We start from the raw sequence: 18,228 nt of genomic DNA, 5'->3' as shown, positions 1-18,228 counted from the left end.
GTTGGAGACAAGGAATTGGGTGAGAGAGTATATGGAGAAGGAAAACATCGGCAGTGATTAGGTATGGGAAGAGGGGGAGATGAAGCTGGGAAAAAGAGAAAAGAAATTGTTGGGGGGGGTCATCTCTGGGACAATCTGGAGAGTTGGTTCAGGAGAACTCCTCAGAGGTTATAGGTTAATCCTAGCTGAGACAAGTGGCCAAGCCCTATAGCCAGACATGGCTTCTAGGATACAAAGAGGAATGCAAACCTACCCACAAAATCATAATTCTCCCTCACTACAGTATGTACCAGGATCAAGATGGAGCATAGATTGAGTAATAGACAAACTAATCACTGGCTGAAATTGAGACTCATCCATTGGAACAGAGCCAATCCCTGAAACAATGATACTCTGCAGTCCTTGCAGAGAGAACCTTAGCATAACTGTCTTTGAGAGCCTTCATCTAACAGATGAGGAAAACAGATGCAAAGACCACAGCCATAAAATGAGAAAGAGCTTGAGGAATCTTGTTGAAGAGTGTAGGGAAGGATTGAAGGAATCAGAGGTTTCAAGGAAACCACAAGAAGACCTACAGAGAAAACTAACCTGTGCTGATGAACAACCAACCAAAGAACATGCCTCAGATGGACCTAGAAACCCCACATGTACATAATAGACATGTAAGTTAGTCTTCCTGTGAATTCCTTTAAAGCTAGATGCTTTCTCCCTAGTGGAGTTGCTTTGTCTGGCCTCAGTGGAAGAGGGTGCACTTATTCCTGCTGCAACTTAATGTGCCAGGGCAAGTTGGTATACATTGAAGAGCCTACTGTTCTATTACAATAAAGGGAAGAGGAAAATAGAGAGGGGAATGTGAGAGTAGAAATTAGAGGAGAGGAGTTAGGTAGCTGTGATTAAGATATAAATTGAATAAATTAATTAATGAAAAATATTCATAATAACATCCCTGATCTCTTCTGTCACTTTGTATAAAACAAAAACATTGTAAGTGCATCAATGAGAGAGAACAAAGGGTCCAAAGTGAGTATACAAAGAAGATACAAAGTAAATACATAAAAAACCCCAAACCTATGGTGTGCAATTTATCATGTTTTTTTTTCCATCTCAGTTTTTTATTCCAGGCCCAAGAACTGTTTGCATAGTTTATTAGTTCAACACTGAAGTTTCTTTCGTTATTATTGTTGTCTTTTATTTTATTCAGAAAGTTGTATGGCAGTCGCCTTCTAGTCACAAGCCTTGAGGGACTAATTGAAGGTCAACCCCGACAAGCCAGAAAATAAACCTCTTGGTGTCTCACTTGGGGGCGTTTCAAAGTAAGTACCACTGACTGAGGGTCAAGGTTTTACATTTGGGGGCTCATACCAGGATTCAAGGAGATCCCCCTAGCAACCATCAACTAGACTCCTCAGAGGGGACAAAGTCGGAGTTCAGAAATGGCAACAGGCACCTACTCATAAGTTTTTGTCCCTCTGTCCCTTCTACAGTGGATCCGTTATTGATGGACCCTCCACCGCCTTACCCCCTACCATGGTCCGGGTTCCCAATGCCCCTCCTCAAGGATCTCCCTTGAGCCCTCGTCCAGCGTCCCTTTACCCTCCCCTTCCTCTGGTCCCATCAAAGGGGGAGGGTGGGGAGGGACCCTCGGAATCAGGACCGGCCATGGGGACATGGAGCAAAAGGGCCACTTCACCCGATACGACAGTGGCCCTCCCCTTTTCAAGCCTATGGGCCCATAGATGAGAGAAATCAGGATATGCTGGTTGGCCGTTCTCATCTGCTGACCTATACAATTGGAAGCCTCAGCTTTCTCAGATAATACCAAGGGTTGGATTAATCTGAGACTGTCCTGCTTACCCATCAGCCCCTGGGATGACATACGACAGCTTATGAGGGTCCTCTTCACCACTGAGGAGAGAGAAAGCATCCTCACTGAGGCCCGAAAGAATGGGCCTTTGGACACAGTGGTTCGCTTGGAAAACCCAGCAGTCATTGAAGTAGGATTCCCTTTAACCTGACCTGATAGGGACTTTAATTCAGCCAAAGGTAAGGAGCACCTTAAGGTCTACCACCAGGCTCTGTTGGCGGGTCTCAAGGCAGTTGCCTGGTGGCCCAAAAATTTAACCAAGGTATATGAGGTTAGACAGTGTTAGATGAGTCGCCTGCAGCCTTTCTAGAGCAGCTCATGGAGGCATTCCACTAATGCACACCCTATGACCCCAGCAGCGAGGAGACAAAGCTACTATGACTATGTATTTTATAGACCAGGCTAGTAGAGATATCGGGAAAAAGTTTCAGAGGCTAGAGGCTGTTGTGGATAGCCCTGGGCTAATTATATTTGATGTCAATTCCACTCTCCTGTGAGTGGCTTTGAACAAGGAATGAGTCAGCACTCAGGTGATTTCCTGTAAACCTGTTTCCCACCTTAATTTGTAAAATAAAGGAGAGCTGATGATTGGGCAGGTAAAAGGGAAAGTGAAGCAGAAGGAGAGGGAGAGAAGGAGAAAGTGGAAGAGGGAGAAGGCCAGAGGAGGAGGAAGGAGGAGAAAAGCAGAGCAGAAGCACATGGCCTGGAGAAACTGCAAGTTCTAAGGTGTCTCATAGATGTAGAAGATGGTAGTGTAGTGGTAAATCTGCCCAATCTAGGTGCACAACATGTAATCACATTAACTTTGTTGTGTTTTCATTGCTGGGGGCATATTTGGTAGGAAATTTACCGCAACAACAGAGATAGTAGAGATTACAGGAAAAAGCTTAAGCTTCAGAGGCTAGAGGGCATACAGGATATGTTGTTGGGGGATTTAGTGTTGGTCGCTGAGAAAGTCTACCATAACAGGGAGACAGAGGAGGAGAAAGACCAGAGAAAGAGAAAGGAAGAAGATGAAAGGGAGATGAACAAAAGAAAGGAATTTACAGAGAACCTTGGCTACAGTTGTTAGTGAAAACAGAGAAGAGAGATTCCAACCAAAGAGAGACAGTAAACACCTTGAAAATGACCAGTGCATATACTTCAAGGAGAGGGGCCACTGGGCCTGAGAGTGCCCCAACAAACAGAAGCTGGGGTCAGGAAATTCCAGACCTTGGGAAAAGCACCCCCAAATAGGGAAGGTGTTAGCTTTGGGGAAGACAGTGACTAGGGAGGATGGGGTTCGAACCCCCTCCCCAAGCCCAGGTTAACCTTGAAAGTGGAAGGGGAAACCCACCCAATTCTTGGTGGATACTGGGACCCAGCACTCGGCCCTCCTCTAAAACTCTGGGCCAGTGTCCAGCAAAAAATTTGTGAGTCCAATAGTTCTACCGGAAGATCCAGCAATACCACTCCTGGGCATACCCAGAAGATGCTCCAACCTGCAATAAGGACATATGCTCTACTATATTCATAGCAGCCTCATTTATAATAACAAGAAGCTGGAAAGAACCCATATGTCCCTCAATAGAGGAATGGATACAGAAAATATGGTACATTTACACAATGGAGTACTATAACTCAGCTATTAAAAACAATGAATTCATGAAATTTTTAGACAAATGGATGGATCTGGAGGATATCATCCTAAGTGAAGTAACCCAATCACAAAAGAACACACATGATATGCACTTACTGATAAGTGGATATTAGCACAGAAGCTCAGAATACCCAAGACATAATTTGGAAAACACATGAAACTCAAGAAAGAAGACCAAAGTGTGGACACTTGGATCCTTCTTAGAAGGGGGAACAAAATACCCATGGAAGGAGTTACAGAGACAAAGTTCAGAGCAGAGACTGAAAGCATGACCATCCAGAAACTGCCCCACCTGGGGAGCCATCCCATAAACAACCACCAAAACCCAGACACTATTGCAGATGCCAACAAGAGCTTGCTGACAGGAACCTGATATAGCTGTCTCCTGAGAGGCTCTTCCAGTTCCTGACTAATACAGAAGTGGATGCTCACAGTCATCCATTGACGGAGCACAGAGTCCCCAATGAAGAAGCTAGAGAAAGTACCCAAGGGTTTGAAGGGGTTTGCAGCCCCCTAGGAGGAACAACAATATGAACTAACCAGTACCCCCAGAGCTCCCAGGGACTAAACCACCAATCAAAGAAAGCATACAGAGAGACTTATGGCTCTAGCTGCATATGTATCTGAGGATGGCCTAGTGGGTCATCAATGGGAGGAGAGACCCTTGGTCCTGTGAAGGATCTATGCCCCAGTATAGGGGAATGTCTGGGCCAGTATGTGTGAGTGGGTGGGTTGGGGAGCAGGGTGAGGGGGGGAGGATAGGGGATTTCCAGAGGGGAAACTAGGAAAGGGGATAACATTTGAAATGTAAATAAAGAAAATATCTAATAAAAAAATTGTGGGTCCAAGGGGCCACTGGGACTAAACAATGTTCATGGACTACCCAAAGAGTCGTGGACCTGGGTGTGGGCCAGGTATCCCACTCGTTCATGGTTATTCCTGACTGCCCCTATCCCTTGTTCAGGAGTGATTTGCTCTCTAAGATGGGGGCTCAGATCCACTTCCTTCTCAACGGCCCTCAATTGAAGGGGCCTGCTGGAGAACCCGTCCAGGTCCTTACTATTAGGCTGGAGGATGAATACAATTTGTTTGAGATCAAGACCCAAAGGACAGGATATTGCTTGGTGGCTGGAAAAGTTCCCTCTTGCTTGGGCTGAAACTGCTGGGCTAGGACATGCATGTCTGCAGGCCCATGTGTACATGGAATTTAAGACTCAGGCTAATCCCGCCTTGTTGCACCAGTACCCGGTATCTCTGGAGGGACGAGAAGGTATTAAACCTCACATTGACAGGCTGCTACAACTAGGGGTCCTGTGCAAGTACTGCTCTGTTTAAAACACATCCCTTTTGCTTGTAAAGAAGCCTGGTACTCATGAATATCACCACATGCAAGATCTGAGAGATGGGAACAGCTTCTTGGTTGATGGCCAAGAGAAGGCTAGAGCTTTGGTGGTACAGCAGGTACACCTTTGAGATTGCACAGGACCATTTATCAACAACAGTGACTCCTAACGTTGGAAGGCAAGATCATCAATAACAAACCAGAGATAGTTGCCCTACTACAGACCCTTTTGAAACCAGCAAAAGTAAGTATTATCCATTGCCCTGGGCACCAGAAGGGTGAGGACCCCATGGCTAGTGGGAACCGCCTGGCAGACTGGGTGTCAAAGGAAGTAGAGATGAAAGAAATAAAGACTATCCTCTTGACAAATCACCACTCAGGTGAGCCCAGATTGGAACTTGAGAAATGGCTGGCCACCACCTGGGTACCCTAATTATGAGCTTAAGCTGATTAAAGGGTGTCCTACTATTTGGACAAAAGTGGACACTGGATGACACTGAAGGGAAAAACCATCCTACCAGAACATCAGGCCCTTGAACTGCTTACACAATTGCACAGATACCTTGGCAGTAGAAAACTAGAAAAGGTGACCGAGGGATCGGGTGTAGTTATTTTAAATTTAGGAAAAATAGCAGACATGATAGCTAGAAATTGTGGTGCTACAATGTCATCAATATCAGAACTTCAGGGCCACCATAGATCTGGGCATTAAGAGGATGGAAACATCGATCTTCTGCCTACAGGAGTCTCTGATCTCTGTCGGAAGTAGTCCTACAGAATACAAGAGGGTTAGATTTACTATTCCTCCAACAAGGAGGATTGTGTGCTGCCCTCAATGAAGAATGTTGCTTTTACATAGACCATTTTGGGGTAGTTAAGGATTCCATGGCCAAGGTGAGAGAAGGCCTAGCCAAGCTGAAGAGAGAAATAGAACAGAGTCAGTGCTGGTTTGAGGCTTGATTTAACTCCTCCCCTTTGTTAACCACCCTCATATCTAACTTGTTAGGACCCCGAATTGTTCTTCTGCTATTGTTGACATTCGGACCCTGCATATTGAACAAGCTTATAGCCTTCATAAAAAAGAGAATAGGAATAGTACAACTGATGGTCCTGCACCAACAATATGAGACCCTGAGGACAGGAACTTGCATAAGAAAAAGGGGGAAATGAGGGACCCTAAGGTTTTTTCCAGTCTTACACCTTCCTTACAGCTTCCCCCTCCTGCCCAGGGTCAAGGGTAGGCCAAGTTCCATTCTCCACCCAGAGAAACTTTCTCGAGTAAAAAATTCTCAGAAAAACTGCAGAATGTACTGACAGTCACCTGACCCTCTGGAAAATCCTAAGTAGAGTTCAAATGCATGTCATAAACTCCATGCTTGCTGGCCAGTAGATTTAAAGCTCAATATTCTTAGTCAATAAGTTTAACCTTGCAGATGTAACCTGTGCTTCTACAAAATATACAAACTGCTTGAAATTGCCATTCGGGGTCACCTTCTAGTCACTCACCTTGAGAGACTAATTGAAGGTCAACTCCGATGTGCTGGAAAATAAACCTCTTGCTTTTGCATAAAAAAGTGTTTTATGGCTTTCTATTTTCAAATGAATCTATGAACTCATGTGACAACTAACTTTGCTGTGTAAGATGTGAGCTTTTGATGAAATTTTGATTTGCTTTTGTGGACTTTCTATTTTGTCTGGTACCTGCAGGTACTGCACAAAGAATCTCAATCCAAGAAAGGATCTACCGTAAAGTACAATAAAGTGATAGCACAGTTAAGTGATGCTGTTTCTGTAGGATCTCACAACTTTGAAGAAATGCCACAATAGCAAAGTCATTGGAAGATGAGAGAGTCCTTTTCAACTTACCTGAGGCATGCAGAAGGCACCTGCTTCCCATATCTCTAGTTGCTCCCATCAACATTCTGGGAATTTCTTCAACAGGGCTGGGTAAGAGTTCCTGAAAGGAATGAACCAATAAAAAAAATCGATTGCTGATCAGTAAAATGAAAATACAGATAAATAATGCACAAAATCCATTGACATCTGTCTCTTTCCACCAATAACTGCATATGATAACGTATCTCAAAGAAAATACTTAGCAAAGTTGACCAGAGTAACTTTGACTGGAGCATGCATGCTTATTCTTCAATAGACAAACAGGAATTGATCTTCAATGGAGCTTAATTCTGCTGACAGTTTAAATGCAGCTCACACATAGGCAACCCCACAGCAAGACTGTCACTACTGCCTTTCAAATTTCTAGTAACAATCACATTCATTTTGTGATGGACATCACAATCATACATAAAAGTGCTTTGTTAAATAATGTGAAACAAAGAGCACTTATTGATTCACAGGAGCATTGTTTTCTATGATTTCACTTAGCTATTTTTTGTAGGTACCTGGGAATATGAAATATATTATAATGAATTCTGGTCGCTATATCATGGCAAAACCTCCTTGTTTAATGTTTGAAATGTTTGAAAGTTAAATTCTTTAAAGGCAATTTCATTTCTGTAATTGTTCTGCCTCGGGATTCACAGTCAACATTCCGTTTTTGCCCTGAATTTTACAATTTCTTTTCTCCAAAATGTCTATAGTCTGAAACTGAGAACTTGGCACTCTGGGAAAGGCTACTTTCTGTGCAAGCACAAGGATCTGAGATGAAATTATTAACACCTGTGTAAAAATGTGGGGACAGCTATACATAGGTGTAACTCCAGCACTGAAAATTCTATTAAAAATTCAACTTTCTCATGCTAGACTAAATGACAAGTTACAATTTGACTGGGGGTCCTGTCATAAAAGAATAAAATGGTGAGTGAGAAGACACCTAACACCTTCTCTGACTTCTGCTCCTGCATGCATGAATATAAATCATTCTGCATTCAAAAGCATGAGAGAGAGAGAGAGAGAGAGAGAGAGAGAGAGAGAGAGAGAGAGAGAGAGGAAGAGAGGAAGAGGAAGAGGGAGGGGAAGGGGAAGAGGGAGGGAAAGGGGGAGGGGAAGGGGGAGGGGGAGGGGGGAGAAGAAAATGTAAATAAGAAAGAAACCCAGATCTCACAAGATCTGCAAACACACAACTCTTCTCTGTAATTAGGGAGCTGTTTCAAGCTCATGGCTTCTGGGTGAAGGAGAGGCACGTTTCCTTAGAAATGTGGCCACTGCTAGATTGTCTGTGTTTTACTGGATGACTTGATATCCATGGATATTTAAATATAATTTTGGGTTGTAACAGAAGTCGATATAAAGTTGGAGAGGTCCACAAAAGATAGGTCCTGGAATGGGTTTTTGGAAGGTGAATGTGACCAAAATATATTGCTTGTACAAGCTGTAAATTCCAAAAGAATAAATACAAAAATTAAAAAGTATACCTTTGGTTCCGGTAGGCACCAGCCCCGCCACCTTGGGAGCAAACTTGGCAGACAGTCCCATGGTCCCCAGAGGACTCTCCACGCCGCAGAGGCCCAAGCATACCCAGGATCCTGGGACCACTGGTGAGTGGAACACAACATCGGTTCCAAAACAACTGGGAGGGGCTTGTGCCAGCAGGAAAAGGGACACAGGAAACCTGCCCGACCAGCTGCTGAGATTTGTTCCAGTCAGGGTCAGGCCCGCACCACCTTGGGTGCAAACTTAGTGGACAGTCCAATGGTCCCCAGAGGATTCTCCACGCCACAGGCACCCTAGTACACCCAGGATTTTAGGATCACTGAGGAGAGTCAGCCCCAAGAGAGGGCTCTGACCCTGGAACTCAGGTGAGAATGCCATCTTGCATCCCAGGTCTCTCAGAGACCAGTCCTCGAAGGAGAGCATGCAGGCCTCAGAAGCAACAGAGCTTCTTGGACAGGGTCCCTTCGGGTCTTCATCCTCAGCCAGGAGGCAGAGCCTAGACCAGACCAGAACTCTGGGCACCCTGCTGCCAGAGGAGAGTCAGCTTCCAGGGAGGGTTCTGACCACTGGGACTCAGGAGAGAGTTGGACTCTCAGGAGTGCTGACAGAGGCTAACAGAATCACAGGAGGAACAAGCTCCAGCCAGAAACAGCTAGAACATCTACAACCAGAGATTACCAGATGGCGAAAGGCAAACATAAAAATCTGACTTACAGATACCAAGACCACTCTGCATCACCAGAACCCAGTATGCTGCCCATAGTGAGTCCAGGATACCCCAACACCCTCAAAAAGCAAGATTCAGATTTAAAATTATATCTCATGATGCTGGTAGAGGATTTTAAGAAGGGCATTAATAACTCACTTGAAGAAATTCAGAAGACTGCTAAACAGGTAGAAGTCCTTAAAGAGGAAACACAAAAATCCGTTAAAGAATTACAGGAAAACACAATAATAATGGGAGACTTCAACACCCCACTCTCATCAATGGACAGATCCTGGAAACAGAAACTAAACAGAGACACATTGAAACTAACAAAAGTTATGAAACAAATGGCTTTAACTGATATCTAGAGAACGTTTTATGCTCAAACAAAAGGATATAACTTCTTCTCAGCACCTCATGGTACTTTCTCCAAAAGTAACCATATAATTGGTCCCAAAACAGGCCTCAACAGATACAAAAATATTGAAATTATCCAATGCATCCTACCAGCTCACCATGGACTAAAGTTGATCTTCAATAACAACATAAATAATAGAAAGCCAACATTCACGTGGAAGCTGAAAAACACTCTACTCAATGATAACTTGGTCAAGGAAGAAATAAAGAAAGAAATTAAAGACTTTTTAGAGTTTAATGAAAATGAAGCCACAACATACCCAAACTTATGGGACATAATGAAGCATTCCTAAGAGGAAAACTCATAGCTTTGAGTGCCATCAAAAAGAAATGAGAGAGAGAGAGAGAGAGAGAGAGAGAGAGAGAGAGAGAGAGAGAGAACATACACTAGCAGCTTGACAGCACAACTGAAAGCTCTACAACAAAAGGAAGCAAATTCACCCAAGAGGAGTAGATGACAGGAAATAATCAAACTTAGGGCTGAAATCAACCAAGTGGAAACGAAAAGAACTATACAACGAATCAACCAAACCAGGAGCTGGTTCTTTGAGAAAATCAACAAGATAGATAAGCCCTTAGGCAGACTAACTAAGGCCACAGGGACAGTATCTTCATTAACAAAATCAGAAATGAAAAAGGAGACATAACAACAGAACCTGAGGAAATCCAAAACATCATCAGATCCTACTACAAAAGGCTATGCTCAACAAAACTGGAAAACCTGGATGAAATGGACACTTTTCTAGACAGATACCATGTACCAAGGTTAAATCAGGATCAGATTAATGATCTAAACAGTCCCATTTCCCCTAAAGAAATAGAAGCAGTCATTAATAGTCTCCCAACCAAAAAAAAAAAAAGCTCAGAACCAGATGGGTTTAGTGCAGAGCTCTATCAGACCTTCAAAGAAAACACAATTCCAATTCTCCTCAAACAATTCCACAAAATAGACATAAAAAGTACTCTACCCAATTCATTCTATGAAGCCACAATTCCTCTTATACCTAAACCACATAAAGACTCAACCAAGAAAGAGAACTTCTGACCAATTTCCCTTATGAATATCGATGCAAAAATACTCAGTAAAATTCTCACAAACCAAATCCAAGAACACATCAAAATGACCATCCATCATGATCAATTAGGCTTTATCCCAGGGATGCAGGGATGGTTTAATATATGGAAATCCATCAACATAATTCACTATATAAACAAAGAGAAAAACCACATGATCATCTGGTTAGGAAAGCATTTGACAAAATCCAATACCCATTCATGATAATAGTACTGGAAAGAACAGGAATTCAAAGCCCATCCAAACACAATAAAAGCAATATTCAGCAAACCAGTAGCCAACATCAAACTACATGGAGAGAAACTTGAAGCAATCCCACTAAAATCAGGAACCAAACAAGGCTGCCCACTTTCTCCCTACCTATTCAATATAGTGCTTGAAATCCTGGCCAGAACAATTAGACAACAAAAGGAGATCAAAGGAATACAAATTGGAAAGGAAGAAGTCAAAATATCACTATTTGCAGATGATAGGATAGTATACTTAAGTGACCTTAAAAATTCCATCAGAGAACTCCTAAACCTGATAAACAGCTTCAGTGAAGTAGCTGGATAATATAAAATTAACTCAAACAAATCAGTGGCCTTTCTCTACACAAAATATAAACAGGCTGAGAAAGAAATTAGGGAAACAATACCCTTCACAATAGTCACACATAATATAAAATACCTTGGTGTGACTCTAACTAAGGAAGTGAAAGATCTGTATGATAAAAACTTCAAGTCTCTGAAGAAAGAAATCAAAGAGGATCTCAGAAGATAGAAAGATCTCCCATGCTCATGGATTGGCAGGATTAATATAGCAAAAATGGCTATCTTGCCAAAAGCAATCTACAGATTCAATGCAAACCCCATCAAAATTCCAACTCAATTCTTCCCCGAGTTAGAAAGGGCAATTTGCAAATTCATCTAGAATAACAAAAAACCTAGTATAGCAAAAACTCTTCTCAAGGATAAAAGAACCTCTGGTGGAATCACCATGCCTGACCTCAAGCTGTACTACAGAGCAATTGTGATAAAAACTGCATGGTACTGGTCCAGTGACAGACAGGTAGATCAATGGAATAGAATTGAAGACCCAGAAATGAACCCACACACTTATGGTCACTTGATCGTTGACAAGGCAGCTAAAACCATCCAGTGGAAAAAAGATAGCATTTTCAACAAATGGTGCTGGCACAACTGGAGGGTATCAAGTAGAAGAATGTGAATTGATCCATTCTTATCTCCTTGTACAAAGCTCATGTCTAAGTGGATCAAGGAACTCCACATAAAACCAGAGACACTGAAACTTATAGAGGAGGAAGTGGGGAAAAGCCTCAAAGAAATTGGCACAGGGGAAAAATTCCTGAACAAAACAGCAATGGCTTGTGCTGTAAGATCTAGAATCAACAAATAGGACCTCATAAAGTTGCAAAGCTTCTGTAAGGCAATAGACACTGTCAATAAGACAAAAGGGCCACCAACTGATTGGGAAAGGATCTTTACCAATCCTAAATCAGATAGGGGACTAATATCCAATATATACAAAGAACTTAAGAAGCTAGAATCCAGAAAAACCAAATAACCTCATTAAAAATGGGGTACAGAGCAAAACAAAGAATTTTCAACTGAGGAATATGGAATGGCTGAAAAGCACCTGAAAAAATGTTCAGCATCCTTAATCATCAGGGAAATGCAAATCAAAACAACCCTGAGATTCCATCTCACACCAGTCAGAATGGCTAAGATCAAAAATTCAGGTGACAGCAGATGCTGGTGAGGATGTAGAGAGAGAGAGGAACACTCCTTCATTGCTGGTGGGATTGCAAGCTGGTACAAACACTCTGGAAATCAGTCTGGGGGTTGCTCAGAAAATTGGACATAGTACTACTGGAAGATCAAGCAATCCCTCTCCTGGGCATATACCCAGAAGATGTTCCAACTTGTAATAAGGACACATGCTCCACTATGTTCATAGAAGCCTTATTTGTAATAGCCAGAGGCTGGAAAGAACCCAGATGTCCCTCAACAGAGGAATGGATACAGAAAATGTGGTACATTTATACAATGGAGTACTACTCAGCTATTACAAACCATGATTTTATGAAATTCTTAGGCAAATGGATGAATCTGGAGGATATCATCCTGAGTGAGGTAACCCAATCACAAAAGAACACACATGATATGCACTCACTGATAAGTGGATATTAGCTCAGAAACTTAGAATACCCAAGATACAATTTGCAAAACATGAAAATCAAGAAGAAGGAAGACTAAAGTGTGGATATTTAGTTCCTCCTTAGAATGGGGAACAAAATACCCAGAGGAGGAGTTACAGAGACAAAGTTTGGAGCTGAGACAGAAGGAAGGACCATCCAGAGACTGCCCCACCCAGGGATCCATCCCATAAACAACCACCAAACCCAGACACTATTGCATATGCCAGCAAGATTTAGCCGACAGGACCCTGATATATCTGTTTGATATATCTGTTTCTTGTGAGGCTATGCCAGTGCCTGGCAAATACAGAAGTGGATGCTCACAGTCATTTATTGGATGGAACACAGGACCCCCAATTGAGGAGCTAGAGAAAGTACCCAAGGAGCTGAAGTGGTCTGCAACTCTATAGGAGGAACAACAATATGAACTAACCAGTACCCCCAGAACTCGTGTCTCTAGCTGCTTGTGTAGCAACTAGTAGCCCATCACTGGGAGGAGAGGCCCTTCGTCTTGTGAATGGTATATGCCCCAGTACAGGGGAATGCCAGGGTCAGGTAGTGGGAGTGGGTGGCTTGGCGAGCAGGGCAGTGGGAGGGTATAGGGGACTTTCAGGATAGTATTTGAAATGTAAATGAAGAAAATATGTAATAAAAAATTGTTTTTGAAAAAAAGTATACCTTCTCTAAAAATGAGCTAGAAAATCTTATATTCACATTGCATTCATAGAATAATTCACTAAGATTCTTCATATGGTGATTTACTTGAGAATGCTAAAGAATTTGTTAATATAAAGAATGTACTATATGTCTGTGGTTAAAATTGAACCTTGTGCTTTTTGTGATTCATACATATTTAGGGTAACATTGCCACAACTTGCTATGAATAGCTGGGCAGTGGGTTTTTGAAGCAATCAGTAATAAAGATTAAATCAAATAGTACAGGAATTTATCCCATTTCAAGGTAGCTTGGCCCTGGATCAGAGAGAGACATTATATTACTGTCTCTATATTCATGCATTTTTGAATTTTTACAGAAATTTTAGAAAGAATATGGTAGGCTAGAGGTGAGATGAAAAATTCGTGATAAGTACATATTAACCACCTTAGTACCAAGGGGCAGAACGTTGCATGCTAATAGGTATATGCAGTAGGGACAGTGATCAGAAAATGTGATAAACTTTTAGATGGATTCAAAAATGTTATGAGTCATTTGGCAGAAACTAAGCTGAGAGAAATCACATTTCAGATAAGAGCTCTACTAAAATTAAAATATGTAAGATAAATTATGTATCAATATACACAATGCACAGCACAGCCTAGATACTAGAGGTAATTAGGCTTCTCAATTCTTAATTGCATAGGGAATTCGTTTTCTTATATGATTTGGGGGTTGCAGGCTAGGGAATGCAGAGAAGTCACATACTGCAAGACTTGGTCGAAGTACCAGAAGTAATTAGGCACTAGATAAAAGTTAATTTCTAATTCGATATCATTTTAGGTCTTGGTGTTAGCATGTGGCTAGATTCAGAGCTTCAAGTGTTGGATCGTAAGGAGACACCAAGCATCATAGCAGGCTTGCTTAGCAAATGTCCATAAAGCACTACTGAGGGGTGTGAGCTGATTTCTATGAAAAAAGTGCAGCTGAAGATCAGTAAAGTAACTGAGACATTTTCATTTGCATTTAAAATATACTTAAGTAATGACATTTACCACATGCACACACACAATTACATCTGTGTACATGCATGTGTGCGCATGCATGTTTGCAATGTGTGTGTACACAGTGTCAGTTATTCATAGACAATCATGCAAATCTCTCAAATATAGGACAATGCATATTACTGAGACTGAGAGAGAGAGACATTTCACTCTGACACAGGATCAGTCATTAGTCACTATAAAACCTATGAATTACTGTTAAATGATAGCAGAATGGTTAGTACTCTGTAGATTTTGTTTGTTGTTCTTAGTGAGATAATGCTCAGTGGAGGGAGTGCCTGGGAGGAAACATTATAGATATTTGACAGAGCCTTACTCCATCTCAAAGATCCCCCTTTGTTGGCTAATACTTATGTTGTTCTCCTTTCTTAGACACATCACAATGATTCTATGATGCTACATTAGTTCATGGAACCCATACCACCAGGGACAAAGATATGTTCCGGTTTTGACTGCTTAAGAGCTTGAACTACTTTTGGTAAGTGTTACATTTGGAGACCATCAACCTTTCATCTTTGCTTTCCATTTTGTGTGAGTATGGTTATTAAGAAAAGTGGAAGAAAACATCAAATAAACAGAGAACAGAAATATACTAGAGACTAGTTCAGACGTAAACAGAAATTGACAACAGGCACTAAATGGCAGAGACCCCCATGGGGAAAAATCTTCTTTTGGGTATAACTTCTGCCGGACATTTCTACCACAAACATCTTCATATAATAAGGAAATAACAACTTGAGACTTTTGCCTTGAGATTTGCCTGGAATGCTTCACCTCCTAGTTGAGTTTAAGACACTTTCTGTGCTCTCAAGATCATATTACTGTTATTCTTGGGCTACTTTTTCTTCTCATTGTCCTCTTTTCACAGGATTCTTCCATGGACAAGGGGTCTTAGAAAACACTCTAAGCAAACATTATTGCATCTAAAGTCAGAAGGGTGTGGCAAGGCCACCTACATATTGAGGTTCTTATTGATCACGGGGTAATTTAATAATGAAGTGTTTATTATAGTCAATGTCACATAAGCCTTTATGAGCAAGAGAAAACCGTGGAGTATTTGGTCATGGCTACAGTGGGAAAATCCCCTGTAGTCGTCCACAATACCTGTGATTGATATCAGCACAATTTTGCATTTGCATCAAAGTCTGTCTAAGTATTGGCACAGATAGACACAAATTTTCTTCTGACCATGAAACTAAGCCCCTGAAATCACTTTCTGAACCTGCCTGGTGACATCTTCTGGATAATCTTCAGGTATTGGAAAACTATATTCAATAAAAGGCTTATCCTAACTGGACGTTTCCTGCATATACACAAGTTTGTTTGTGTACATGTATGTGTACTTATGTGCATCAATGTGCATATGGGTAAACGTGTGTATGAGAATGTTGGCAAATTAGTTTTCAGTTGTTGCATGGCACAGACTATAGGAATTGAGGTACATCACAAACCTTACTGCCTACTTTTGTTGTTTTTCGTTGTTAGAGTTTCAATCAGTAGCAATGAACAGAAGAGAAAGCAGAAGCAATAGCTGAGGAAATGAAAGGAAGAAGAGTATCACAGGCAGGAAGCAGAGGCAACACAGATGATGAAAGCTATGAAGAGATCAAGATTAGTTGTTGCAGTTCATAGCCACTAGATGTGTTTCAGAGACTTGTCAAACCCTGAGACTACGATTTGGAGGGCTGCAACCATAACTCCTATTAAGCTTCTCAGAAAGTCTTCATAAGATCAAAGATCCAGCAGGTCATGTATGGCTCAGAGGTTCTATCTGCTTCTCTTTGTTTTTATAGTTCATAAGGTTGAAAGCTGAGAACTTGCTATTAGTTTTGTTAACTGTTGAAACCTCTATTGGTTGTTAAAGTTCACAACAGTAATCCAATATGATTGCTTAATGTTATACTCCCCTGTGTTCTCAATCCCTGGATCAAGACAGTAATTGCTCTTTTGACCCGTTACTACAATTCTTTTCATCTCCCAGTCCAACCTATAGGATTAAAATGTTCAAAGGCTCTAGGTTATCAGCACTACGAGAGTTTCTTTTTTGTCTATTTGTGACTTAAATATAGGTAGAGCAAATGATTCCACGACAGATGTTTGGCAACACATGTGAGTCTATTTTCATAAAATATTTCTGGAAATCATCTTCAAAACTTACAGTATTGAATGCTTTTTAAAATTTGTGGCTGGGAATCTGAAATAACTGAAACTCCAATGGCACCAGTCATTTTGCATTTTAAACAAAATATAAGTTATTTATGTGAAAAATCCATTTTAAATTAAAAGAAATGGAACAGCTTTAATGTAATCTAAATGAGTCACTGTAGTAAGGTCTTGCATTATGCCATCACCACTATAAAATTGAGAAAAGAATTGCCTAAAGAAAAATGACAGTGAGTGTCAGCAACCTAATATAAACTGTCCTGTGCATATTACCATCAACAATAGTGTACTTTGTAAATCTGCGAAATATTAAAATGCAAAAACGTTGCTAGGGACCTATATGGAGATATATCTCACTAGTGTATAAGTGAAAATACAGAATGAGAATATTCCCAATTTTCATAACTTAATATCATAACTAAAGCAATACCCCACAATTATATTAAAGTAACAGGAAAATTTTGAATTAATATGATAATAAAAATAAAAATAGATTATAGTACACAAATTCATCACCCAAGCACTGTACAAAATGAACTTGCAAGGGACTAATGCCTGCACAGAATCCTTCAAGAAAGAAAGTGGATGATAAGGAGTGTCTCTTTGCAGTATTTCCAGTCAACAAAGTTTTTACTGACACAAAAAATCATGAGTGATTTTCCCCTATTTTCTATGGCCAGTTGCTAATATAAAAGCTACTTACTTCAGAGATGATGAATTTTTACTTCTCACTCAGCCTGGAACATTCTCAGCAGCAATGAAGGAGGAAGTGCACCACTGCTTATCTTGTTCTCTCTTTCTCAAGGAATGTTGTGGTCACACGAGAGAACTGAACTTTTGGCAGAGGAGTTTGCCTAACTCTAATTAGTTCTCCTTTTACTAGTGTAAAGCAGATCATGCAGTGCCTAGGACATATTATATTGAAGAGCCTCAGAAAACTTTTTAAATGGTGGTGGTCTACAAATAGCATGGTGCAAACGCCTAAGTTTACAAGTCCAAACTTCTGTATGGACTCCCACTTTTTTTAAACCTTCAGACTTATGGTCAGTGAGTGAAGTTCAACTAAGCCTCAACTCTAATTCTCAATTAATTCTTACAGTAAATGTAACCAATACATTACCTAGGAATACACAGGAGAAATACTACTGCAGAAGCTGTTGATCTCTATATTTAAGTATTCATGATTAAAATGGAACGTTTTCCAGTGAAATTTAAAGAGAGTATGATGAAAATTAACATGTTTTTGTCTCAATGCATTCCTTATGGGACACTTAACAATTGACTACTTTTAGAAAATTCTCACATATTTCTACTTATTCCTGAACAATAAAAAAGCCTCAGACAAGGCAATCATATGGACCTACTCTACCAGGAAAATTTTTTGACTTGTCTTTAGAATGGTGTCCTGACATCTTGTTTTGTTCATGTTAGAAAAAAATCTTGTTAAATTCCACTAGACTCCAGGAAAAAGCACTTTTTTTTTTCTGGCAAAACAAAATCTACATCTTGTAATTTGAGTCTAGTTACAGTCATAAATCAAAAATAATTAGCGTTATCTGCCTTTAAATTGACTTATTTCCTGTTCTCAATTTGTTTTAAAAAGTGAAAATGTCAATATAATGCCTTCTTCAAACAATTGCCACAGGACAGTTTTAGAACTTGATCCTCCAGTAGTACAGAGATACTCGGGACTGGTGAGATGGCTCAGTG

General features: G+C 40.8%; 1 protein-coding gene across 1 annotated transcript in view; it reads right to left on the bottom strand.

The window, feature by feature from the left end:
- The window catches only part of Adgre4 (adhesion G protein-coupled receptor E4), a 103,679-nt gene extending 86,349 nt beyond the window's left edge, over window positions 1-17,330 (bottom strand). Inside the window, exons 1-2 of the mRNA NM_139138.3 lie at window positions 17,222-17,330; window positions 6,712-6,802 (exon numbers count right to left, since the gene is read on the bottom strand). Of these exons, the coding sequence (NP_631877.2) occupies window positions 6,712-6,766 (55 nt within the window). The 5' untranslated portion in view covers window positions 6,767-6,802; window positions 17,222-17,330. The remainder of the gene's footprint in view (window positions 1-6,711; window positions 6,803-17,221) is intronic.
- Between the last annotated feature and the right edge of the window lie 898 nt (window positions 17,331-18,228).

This window comes from Mus musculus, chromosome 17 (assembly GCF_000001635.26).
Source record: "Mus musculus strain C57BL/6J chromosome 17, GRCm38.p6 C57BL/6J".
In the NCBI taxonomy this organism is placed as follows: Eukaryota; Metazoa; Chordata; class Mammalia; order Rodentia; family Muridae; genus Mus; species Mus musculus.
Note: the sequence above shows the minus strand (reverse complement) of the source record. Positions and strands in the feature narration are given on the sequence as shown.